This window comes from Macrosteles quadrilineatus, unplaced genomic scaffold (genome assembly GCF_028750875.1).
Source record: "Macrosteles quadrilineatus isolate MER2022 unplaced genomic scaffold, UCM_ALF_1.0 Scaffold_7__1_contigs__length_78375512, whole genome shotgun sequence".
Lineage (NCBI taxonomy): Eukaryota > Metazoa > Arthropoda > Insecta > Hemiptera > Cicadellidae > Macrosteles > Macrosteles quadrilineatus.
In genome coordinates this window covers 43,525,146-43,537,284 of record NW_026542600.1, presented here as the reverse complement: position 1 = coordinate 43,537,284, position 12,139 = coordinate 43,525,146, and the positions used below count along the sequence as shown (strand labels likewise).

The window sequence follows — 12,139 nt, the reverse complement described above, 5'->3', positions numbered from 1 at the left end:
AAAGTGCAAATGTATTCAGGTATGTGCAAAATAGGAATAATTGTGGTTTTGAAAATTTGAGTTAATCTGTTTGAAGTTTTAATCGTTGGCTTGATACGGCTACTGACAAATACTAATAGGTTTTTATTATTGCTATAACGTCCTTTTTGAAACTACAGAACCTCACATGGAATAAGAAATTCTGAATCAGTTACTACACATAGAATCGTAGAACATCAACACCTACAACCTTATAAAATATGTAATGGTTCTGAAATATAATTAGTGTGAAGGGCGTTTTAGATATTAAGTTTCTTTTGGCAATAACATATTTGTGGTGTGTTGAAAATTAAATTTTGAAAACTTAATTACATTTAATTAATTCAATGAAAAACCTTTCGAACCTCCTCTGGTTACACAGAAACATTAACAAAATACGAGCACCAAGGAATTATTCTTGTAGAATAATACCCTGTAATAGTTAATTTAGTAGGCATATCAGTCAAATTTCAATTCAAGAAAAATCTGCTGACTATTCAGATTTCAAAGCCGTATCTTGCCAAGGTTTATGAGGAGAAATTAGTACCTAAAATGTGGTCCTCAATATTTTGAAACATCGCCTTAGAGAAAACACAAGTGAACGATCGTTTGCCCGTCAATTATGGCTTGATATGCCCATGTACGGGCAGGTAGCGGCACACGGGCCTAGATCTTCGGTTGCTCACGCTTAATTTAGCTCGGCTATTTTTGGCCACCGCTGCCCACTCGAGTTTCATGACGGACAGGCCGCAGCATCTTCCTTTCAAAATTTAAAAACATCTATCTACATCGAGCTCTTATGTCTACATATTAAGGATTATCGTTAGTTTTAGATGTTGTGTGGATGTGTTTGATTCTAAATATGCACACATGAATTTATGTGTATTTTTCACCTTATGACAACTGAAAGAAAATAAACATGAACTTGTATATAATAAGCTCATAGGAATGCAAAATCTTTTTATACCCTCGTTTTGTGTTTCGTTCATTAAATATGTTTTTCTAATGTAAAAAAATTGTGTGGTGACATCCCATCAATTTTGACCAGCTGTTTCCGTCAGCGTGCCATACTCTAACATTCGATTATTCTTCCCTTAACTATTGAGCATGATATATTTGATAAGACATAAACTGTGGAATAAGTAGCTTATAAAAAGTTGTCCTTTCAGATGGGCTTGGTTAAGCAGTTGGCATGTTTGTACAAAATCTGTAATTTATGATAGTGCAATTTATCGTTGGCTTAATTCAAGTATGATCATTTTTATTTTAAAATTGGTTAACATAAGAAAACTGGTTTGAAAATAAGAATTGAATGTCTCTTCAAAGGTTACACGTTTAGAATCGCGATATCTCTTTGGCATAACCTGGATAGCAGATCGAATATGAAAGTTTCAGTATAAACTTAATTGCTGGACTGCCGAGTTCCATAACATTGACCCACGAACCTTATAGAAGTATGATTTTGAGATAAGAATTTTCACGAACCGAAGCCATTTGTGTATGAATTTTAAAATTAGTTTACTCTCAATACACTAGTAGTTAAGAATTTACTCGTAAATAGGAAAAGCAACTAATTTAGTCACACACAGTTAAGATCTATATTATAAGGACATAATATGATCATAAAATAGTGAGTATGTTCAGATTTTAAAGAAGTTTACGTGTTTGAACTTAGATTATTTATCTACAAATCAACCATAAACTTGTACTCTACTGAAGAGAACACTTGATTTTAAATGGTTATTCCATTCAAATAACAATTTTTGTATTAGTAATTTATAAAAACTTATTTTATATATTTATCAGTAATTTATTTAAATATCATTGCTACAAAGCAGCAGTCTCTTCTTGATGTACATTTCGTGTGTCATATGACTCTCAGAAAGAGTATTTACTAAAATCTGTAATCTTAGCAGTGTATCCCTGAAATATTAAATCCAAACGTTGTAAAAACATGTCTAAGAACAATAACAGGCTATCATCACCTGATAAATATCAGCTGAGGCAGCAGTGTACATCTACCTTCAGGCCAGTAACATTAAGTTTCAAGGGGAGTCACTGGAATAACTTTTAATTAGTTTTTATTTGAAACATATTATTTACATGTATTTCACAATTTTTTATATAAAATAAATATTTTGAGAACTTGACGTAAGCTTTCCTTCCATGATGGTATCCGGCCAGTTGTTGTCTACCAGCAACCCCTACATAATGCAACTTATCTATTCAGGTTTGATGTTCTTAGGAACTGGCTTCTCACACATCCGCGCCAAGAAAGCTGAAACAATGACAATCAGATTGAATTTTTAATGCTAAAACTAAAATATTCAATAAAAAGAATAATCTTTACATTATTTGTCTAATCTGAACTACCTGTGTTTGACTAACATTGGGTTACTTTTGATAATACATAACATAAGGTGTGTGTTTACTTGATTTGCTCTGTTATTTGTTTTTTTCTTTTTATATCTGCTTTGTAAATATAAAATATGTCTATTTATAGTTAAATAAAAATGTATATTAAATTAGGTTCTTCATTTGTAATTTATTCCTTTCATATTAGTCAGGTTAAGTGTTAGAAAGGGCCATGTGGCCCTAACTTTGGCTGAATAAATAAAGAGTTTTAAATTTAATTTAATTGCATAACTGATATGAACGAGTCTGTTTCGTTAAAAGAAGAAACACTATTGCGGAAACAGTAAGAATGGACATTTCCCTTTGTGACAAAACCCTTAATCTCAAGAAAATAGAGGTTCTGTCTAACTGATTTCTTTATTCAAATGTTTTTTTTTATTATTTTTTAGTAAAACATACTGGTAATGTTTACAACCCTCTTTCTATATACCGTGAGTGTTTTTAAATAGTACGGATCGAGGCAAATTAATATCAATAGCATGAAACATAGGGGTTTACTGCTATTAATTATTAAAGCATAACAATAGTTGATCCTTACTAAAGAGATAATCAAGCAAATTCGAGTAGTTTAATGCAAAATAACTATGCATTTCTAACTGAACAATTTAAATCGAAACAGCGTTTTTCATCTTGAAGTATGTTTATCATCCAGTCACTTTTACAAGGTTGAAAAAGTGCCAAACCATTATTTTGTTTGATATGCTACTTGTTTAATGTTTAATGTAGTTCAACTAAATTATATACAGTACGGTATGCAACTGTCGGTATCATATATTATCCAGCACATGGCATTTCAACTCATATCATACATCTGATGTGATGTATAATTTGTGTCTTAATTAAAACCAATGTACAACAATAACAATGAAGACAATAGCCAATTATGGTTTATTTGCTCTCAATCAACCAGAAAAAAAGAATAATTATGTATTTAAGAAGTCATAGCAAGTTATCGAAGAAGATTCAAATCAATCAGTAACAGAAACACTAAACAATACTTTTGCCAAAAGATATTATTAAAATTAAGATAGGTCTTCATGAATTAAATGAATGATAAGATGATACTCACGAATGTAGGGTATTTCACCGTCGTCATTCTCCTCGTCCATGCAATCTTCGTAACACTCGTCCAACTCGTCATTGGACAGCTTCTCTCCTATAATGCAAACAGAAACAGTTAGTTGTTAATATAAACTGCAATGTCAAGACACAAATAAAAAGATGGGATTATTCAAACACCCCTTTACAGCTGAAGTTTTATACTAACCATAAAATGTGTATGATTGATCACTGTTGGACTTCATAATACATACAGATTGACATATGATGATCCAAGCTTTATGAACAACCATTGATGCGACGTTTGAACTAAATTTTAGACTATACGAAAACAAAAAAAATGTTTGAAGCAGTTTTGTAAAATTATTTGATAAAGATTAACGAAGTATATGTTTTTGTTGGGTGGGTAATATAACGTTTTTGTTGTGCTTGTTAAAAATATAACGCATTGCTCAGAAGATGATGTTTCTCGTCAAAATAAATGTTCTATACATTGCTATGGCATTGAATCTAACACTACCCAGTATGACGCAAGAGATTGAGCGATTGGTGCTCTTCCAAGTTGGCTAGCACAGACATCCGCCCCAAACTCCGAATTGATCCATCCGTTTGCATATTCTTTTGATTAATCAATATGTAATTAGTCGCCCAAAAAACTTGTTATTCTTTACGTGGAGGTAAAAGCAATGCCTGCAGGTCTACAATGAAGGTTTTTTTTGCACAAACAAGATTAAGGACGTTAAATTACTCTGTATAACAACAAGCCTAAGATCACAGAAATGTTACTTCAAATACACTTTTTGGGATCGCACTGTAACTCTATGATTGACACCTGAATAAAAATTAATTATGATAACTACAATATTTTATATTATAATAATTGATTCGTTAACAAGTGCTCACATAACTGCTAAGCCGTCGGTGTTGTCTTATTATAATGACTCAATACATTTATTTCCACAAAAATCTTTCTTCAACATAAAAACTTTAAGCCTCGCGTCGACAATGCAGCTTCACTAGCACGTGACCATGGTATGTGGAAATGTATGTATTATTTTTGGTTTAACATGAAAACACATCTGCAAATCAAGTGGTACCTGTTGACGATGTTTTAGCATGGAAACATAGTCTCGTCTATATACGTTGTACAGTATTTATTCAAATAGCATTTTGTCTTACATAATCCAGGAATGCAAAGGGTCAAATTTGAGTTCATACAAATGAAAATGTAGTGTCAAGAAAAAAACCTATCTAAGATGCACACTTTTCACATTTTCGAGTTTCTAAATCATATATAACAGGCATCTATCTAACCAAAAGGTAAAACAATATATGTATAATTTAATGTTACAAATAACTTTGAAATAAGGAAGTTACTTAGTAATTATTAAAACGTTTTTGTAGTTGTATAATAGTAGTTTACGCAACAATCGCGTAAAGATAGTCTCAAAGGCTTATTACGCGATTGCGTACACTACTTTTCCTACGACAGTTTTTAAATACAAAAAAATCACCACTCATAACTTCTAATAGAGGTTATGTTTTCGTTTTTAACCTCTCATTGTCACTGAATGTGATGCAACGACTTATTGTTCCAACCACTCAATCATTGTTTAATCAATTTAATTGTTCTTAACAGCTGTTTAGTTGACGTTCAAAGCAATACAATTGTATTTCTTTTCTCTCAATCCTTTAACCTCATTAGTCCGTTACTCGTCTTTTAAATTGAACGAACAATGCTGTTAAGTGAATCTTTTCAATTCTAAGAACTGAACTGAAACGGATAGTTAAAAAAGAGTGCAGGACTGAGTGCCGTTTGCCTAAATACTTTGACAAGGGTCATTTTACAGCATGAGGCTTGGCGGGGCGAGTGCCAGCCAGGTATCAGTGACCGGTTCCATGATGGACCGACCCGCCGGGGTATGAGGGTGGAAAGATTGACAAGGGGGTGATGAGCAAAATTTGTTTTAGGAATAAAATGAAAATGTTATAACCTAACCAACTATAATACGTTACTATAATACGCTAACCTAACTAACCTAACCAAACTTGCTGATAAAAAAATTGAATAAAGGTTTACTAATCGAATTGATATTAATTTTCAATCGATATTATGGTAGCCCAGTTAAGAACCTGTGCCCGGTCTCCACTACATCCTGCTCACTACACCCACTTCCATTACTAATACCCCTCCCCTGAATCACTCTTACGCTCTGGGGAGTCAAACGGCACTCGGGCCTATCTGACGGTTTTGACAGTTTATAACCCCCATGGCAAATAATAGAACGGCACTCGCTCCGTTCCCCTTAAAAAAAAAAAAACAGTCGTAGGTAAAATTCCTAAAACAACTCCACATATTTCAATGGCTTGTTCAAATTTATTTTCTTCGTACAAAACAGTAATGTCGTGATGGAATACTATTTGCAGAATCACATTTTTCGCAACATTAATTTCTATACTTTTGATAATCAAGGATAAAATGTTTGTTTATAAACGACTCGATTGAGATATACGCCATTTTGATTTTTGTATTTTAAATTGTTATATTAAAAAACCATTAAATATATTTTTATGGAATTTGGTATACAATTTTAGAGAGTTATGAGCTAGTTGATAAACATTATCATTAAATGTTATTTGTACAACTAGTGAGGCAATTGCACTTTATACTCGAGTTGCACATTATATTTTTCCTACAGTTACCTTAAAACAAATAAATTGGTAAAGAAACTTGACATATTTTTTACACAGAAGTGAACTTTTAATATTACATTTTAATGATAGAACAGAACAACCAGCTGACCAGCTGATTTACAACCAGTGCTTCCTATTTATTATTTGATCTTTTAAAATTTGGTTATATTTGATAGGAAATTTACACTCTAAATATAAGTATTCTTGATATTTATTTTAAATCAGCCATTGTATAGTATTTTACTCTATATGACTTGACTCTATAAATACAGGATGAGTTTTAAGTCCCTTCCCTCCTACTTTTTTTCGATACGGTATAAGTTAGAATGTCAATGTATAAACTCCGCACTTTTTATAGACCTAAATATCTTGTTTTTCCACTTCCAATGGGGGACGGTCCACGAGTAGTAAGCCGATATTCTTAAATGTAAGCATAGTTGATATTTACATCAAATTAAAAGTCTCTGTAAGTAGAATACAATGCCGCAAACTGGACCTCAAATGGACAATCGAGTCAAAAATTACAGCTGTTCATAAGCAAAACATTATTCATTGATTATATCTATGGTAATGTTGGTTTACCATGGCTATGGGTGACCAACCAATTTCAATTTATATTGTTGGTAAGGATGGGGGATAGATGTGTTGATGATCTTGGTTTTGTTTTTGTTGGAATGTGATATCAACTATATAAAATTCTATAAAACCAACTGATATCAACTTCGATTTATGAAGTTGTAGTAAATAAAATATTAAGTAAATAAAAAAGTTAAATAAAAAAATATATAGTTAAAAAAATAAAGTTAAATAAAAAAAATAAGTAAATAAAATATGTAAGTAAATAAAATATTAACTTATTTTATTTATGTGTCAGGTTTTAGAGTAAGTCTTGCAATTTTTATTACTCCTTGTCTTACCTAGGGCTGTAAGCATGTGAGTGAGCTCTGTAAGTTGCATGTAGCCGTTCTCTAACTTGTCGTACAGTTTCAAACATTCAATGAAGTCCTCGTATACACCCATATCCTTATCGTTCTTCACACCAATGTAGATGTTGACAAAGTCTTCAAACGGAAGTTTCTTCTCCCCTGGAACAAAGCTACGGTTATACTTTCCTACCACTTCATGGAAATGATCACATTATCACAGTGCGCCCGCAAAATAGCACATTTCTGCTCTGTAATGGGAATGGATCATTCCAGCTCGCTAATCAGATGATTTCACAGTTTGGCTTCTGTTGGGTACGCCAACCTCAGCCGCGGATCCGGTACTTTAACAACTGGTAAGTAAATAACATAACCTACAAACAAACATAACCTAAATGACATTTTATATACAGCTAAAAAGTTAATCTGTTTGTTATGATAAGTTAATTATGGTGGTAGGAAAGATCTTGTGTGTATTACGATCACAAACAGTCAATGCTCTCTTGTACACAAATAGCTAAATCCTAGTTTTTAAAACTTATTTTCCCACGGGAACTTTGGAAAACTATCGTGTAAAGATATTATGTGATCTTGTGATTATGTGACTATGTGATTAGGCTCGCAAATGCCAATAGGGCTTCCAGTAACTACATTAATTTTAACATTTTAAATCTAATATTATTTGTTATAATTACTGGTTATAACAAACTAATAAATTTATATTATTCTCTGTGAAATGCCCCTATTTGCTAATTAATTATTCTTACAATAATTATTGTATTTCGTGTCACATTTTATTCTTAATAATGTGTTTGATAACGAATTCGAACTTTAGGTCTCGGAAATCAAAAATTTAAAATTAAATATTGCTCGTTTAACTAAAGCAACCTTCATTAATTAAAAAACATTTATTATTTCCAAAGAGGTTGGTGCAATATGTAGGCAAAGTAAAAAATGTTCGTGTACAGTGTAAAGTGTAAAGAAAGTCTGGTGTAAAACAATTGTCCTTCTTTACACTTGAGTGAGTAACTTAATAGATGTAATATTGTATATTATCTTTTAATATTTGTTGCGAGATTTTTTTGCGAAAAGGGGATTGTTTTACTATGAATGTAATACAATACAATAGGGGTGAGTTGTATTAGGTTAGAGTTATCGTGCGTCTTTTGATCTTATGTGAATATCCTTGTTCTATTGGTGAATGGTACAAGGAGACGTGAGGCCTTCTATAATATATACTTCTTGTTGAAACTGCATTGTTATCGGTTATTTAAATTATAAAACATCTGACAATATTAAATATCAGTAATGTTTGTTGCAGGATGTTAATCTATAAAAGGACGCCTTTTGGAATGATTTAAAAATCATTATTTATAAACAACATATGGACCTAATTATTTCATTGATTTTGTTTAATAACCATGAATGTGATAATTTTAATATTGCAGAATTTTTAACACTCTAAACATGTGTTACTGGAATCTAATTATCAACCGATTTCATCAAACCCTATGCAAAGTGTAAGTAGTTATCTGAGTGGTAAAGTTATCAAAATGTAGATGGTTCATCGGGCTTCTAATAAATATTCTTGGGCTAAGGAAACAGCTGATCTTGGTCATTCATAAAATGGACAGGTGATTTGAAATTTTCTTCAATGATTAATTAATTGAGGTATTAGTACACTAACGTAAAAAATATTACCTAAAATGAATAAGCAAAGTATGTGCAAAAATTGTGTTGATTGGTAATATACGGAGTTGAAACGCTCAAAGAATGACTAAACAAATCAATACGGGCAAGGTTCTTACACTCGACATTCTGTATCAAAATACAAAATATTCCGTTATTATATAACGTTAATTTGATCTTGAATCGTAATAAGGAATAACACACCCCCTACTTCACTAACTCAATAAGGTCATTACTAAACTAAATTAATTTTTTATTGAAGTTGACATTTTTAAATGTAACCTTTGTTTCCTTCTCTTAGTCTAAGTCTAAAAATGCGAACCAAAAAGTATTATTACGCTCGACTATTGTGTACAAATAGCCCCAAAAATTAGCTTCGAGGGATAAATATTTTTTTTTGTTTACATTTTTATATGACAAAATAGGTTTCGTTCTAAAACACTTAAACAAATGTTTATCTTGAATGAAGTAGAGTTTATCTCACCTTCTGTCGACGATCGAGCATTGCCAATCACACGAAGTAAAGAAAGTCGTTACGTAAAAAAATAGAAAACATCCTTTAATTTATGGTATATGTACTGTAGTATAATTTTGACTTGGCACTTTGAGTGTTGTTTAGTCTCACCTCGGGTGCTGGAACCTCCGAGGCCGTTGACAAGAGCCACAGTAGGATTCATGTTGAGGGCTCGAATGGCGTTGGCGGCGTCCGCAGCGTCCATCTGACCCTCCCCTGACAAGTCGTAGATCATGTACACGTGGTGGAGTTCTGTCAAAACATATCGAGAGGTCATATACTTGATCTCAATCTAAGTCCTAAAAACTAAACTGCTGCCGAACCAGGTACTAGTGGCATTGTGAGTCAGTGACCATGATGGATCGAAAACTTCAGAGTCTCTAGCCGTTTTCCTTACATAATAACTTATTTCTCACTACCAAACCCTGTTTTGAGTCAAATAATAATTGATATATAAATTATTAATTAGTCTAACATATAAAATGAGTTTAAACTTTTTTTCTATTTACGTATATCCAAAGTATTGCTTTACTAAAAAATTCGACGATAAGGTTTGAGGCACCATATACCCTAAATTATTTCCATAATGCTAGACCTAGGGCCACATTTTTCTCTCGTATAATTGGATGAATTTGTTCATTTGTAAAAAGAAATTTTATGAACAATGTCAACTCCTGATACCTAAATGTGTATTTTATTTCTAAAATCGTAATATTAGTATTTAATTGTGTTTTTTAATGGATAGTTATTGCTAAACTTTCTGCAGATAAGACCTCTTTTCCTATGGGCAAATGAATGGCTTATATTATAATTTTAGGAAATAATTAATTATTTATACATTTAATGATTTATAGGTCTAGTGTATTTCTTGAATAAAGTCATTTATATTATATTTTATACTCAAGAACTTTTCAAACTACCGTATTTAAATAAGAATATATTTCTCGTTTGTTATTAGACAGCTAAATGTCAATAATATGCGTGGCTTACTTATGTATACAAATATTAGATTTTATTTTGGTAATCCAATATTTTAGGGTTTCCTAGCATACAAATTTACAAGAAATAACTGTAAGAAATTACAGGATTACCGTGATACTGCTGATAAGGGAAAGACTGAGATTGATGTGGTTATAGATTATGGAAAAGTTGGAATTTAAAGATATGTACATATAAAGTAAATTGCCCTACTATGCCTTAATAATTTTAAACATCTACAACATTTTGTACAAATATTCAACGGTATTTAACACATTGTAATACGTTGGTTTTAAGCCAAATTACATGTAAACCTGTAATATATTTATACTGTAGATAGTTTTGATATTTCTATGTACCTAATTAAAAATAAGGCATGTCAATACGATAACGCATAAGTACTAGAGGAAATAGAAAACTTTGTGACAAATTGTACAGATGCTAAAATATAAATTTGTAAACGCAAAACTCACGTTCAAGCTCCTTCTTGGACAGTTTGTCAGCCTGGAACAGTTTCATATAGTTAATGCAAACGATTATTTCGAGCTACAACTAGAAGAATTATATTTATATTGTGCGATGCCAGTGTACATAGTTATGGGATTATATTGGTTAACTAAATATAGAATACAATTCTAAATATTCTTATTTTTACCAGATGATTTTATATTTTACGAAATAAAATTTATTTGAAGGCATTTCACTTATAATATCAAAATCAGGCAGTTTTTCAATTCAACCTCAAAATCAACCTTTCAATTTATTTACAATGCGGACTGTATTGTAAATAAATTGAAAGGTTCTGGTTTTATTAAATTAAATTAACCTATTTGAAAAGATATAGATTTTAGTTAAGAAACATGGAAAGCCCTCATCTTAAATTTACTTTCTATAAATTCGATAACACGTACACTGATCAAGAAATTATTAAAACTGTTCAATAAATTAAAAAAATATGATCAGATACCTTATTTTAATGAACCATCAGCATATTTTCCAATAAATAGACATTTTCTCTTTTATTTTTTTTTAATTTTCAATGAAAAGATCTAACAATCCCATGAAATGGCCAGAAAGGATAGGGGCCTATGTTCTATCCTGCTCTTACACTGAAAAATAACAATAAGCACCTAAAAATTCACTGACAGCTTATTTACTAATTGTTTTATTGTTTGAGCTGCACTGACCTACTATGTGTATACAACAAATCAGGATCTGGGAACAATCCTCCTTTTTGTTCAAAATTGCTCAATCGATTTGACAAACAAACCGAGAAGCCCTATGTAATTTAGTCACTATGACTTACCATGGTGGATGCTGAGGTTTGTTGTAGGGTGATTATCGGTCTCTTTGCACAGTTCCACTAGACATTGACAATGGGTGGGAGGGTTTTTGTCCCTTCAAGTTGGCCCGGACCATGGCGGATCACTGATTGGAATCCTGACTATGTTGCCATTGGCCTGAAATACAATTGATTGATTCACAATCGACCTTGTACCACGTGTGGTGTGTAGAATCACGTACTCAGTGATGTCAAAGGGAGGACTTTGTGATGAACCGAGCTTGAAATGCTATCCAGTCTCCACCGTAGTCTTACTGGGCCCTTGTGTTGTTTGTTGCATCTGTATTCTCTGAAATGCCATATCTTACATGGTCATTATTGACACTTCATAAAAAAATAAGTCCGGGCCGCACTGTGTTGCAAGTCCTCTTTCTCTTACTATTTACGCTTATACTTGTGTTTCTGTATTGTATCGATCATGGGTGTGTAAATAGCGTTAGAAAATAATTAACAAAAACATTCCTGGAGATTCAGGTAATTTATTATATTAAAGTACATTAGTTACCT

General features: G+C 31.9%; 1 protein-coding gene across 1 annotated transcript; it reads right to left on the bottom strand.

Annotated features, from left to right (window-relative positions):
* Positions 1-2,082: 2,082 nt before the first annotated feature.
* On the bottom strand, positions 2,083-11,700 carry LOC128998417 (myosin light chain alkali-like). Its single transcript, XM_054424535.1, has 6 exons — positions 11,597-11,700; positions 10,764-10,794; positions 9,424-9,564; positions 7,104-7,271; positions 3,503-3,589; positions 2,083-2,296 (listed from the first exon to the last, which is right to left on the bottom strand). The coding sequence occupies exons 1-6, from the start codon at positions 11,597-11,599 to the stop codon at positions 2,241-2,243; spliced, it is 486 nt and encodes a 161-aa protein (XP_054280510.1). The 5' UTR covers positions 11,600-11,700; the 3' UTR covers positions 2,083-2,240.
* Between the last annotated feature and the right edge of the window lie 439 nt (positions 11,701-12,139).

Coding starts and splice junctions, on each gene's coding strand:
- LOC128998417 (XM_054424535.1), bottom strand. Junction 3,590..7,103: donor TCACATGCTTACAGCCCTAG/GTAAGACAAGGA, acceptor TTTGCATTATAG/GAGAGAAGCTGTCCAATGAC. Junction 2,297..3,502: donor CGGTGAAATACCCTACATTC/GTGAGTATCATC, acceptor TCATTGTTTCAG/CTTTCTTGGCGCGGATGTGT.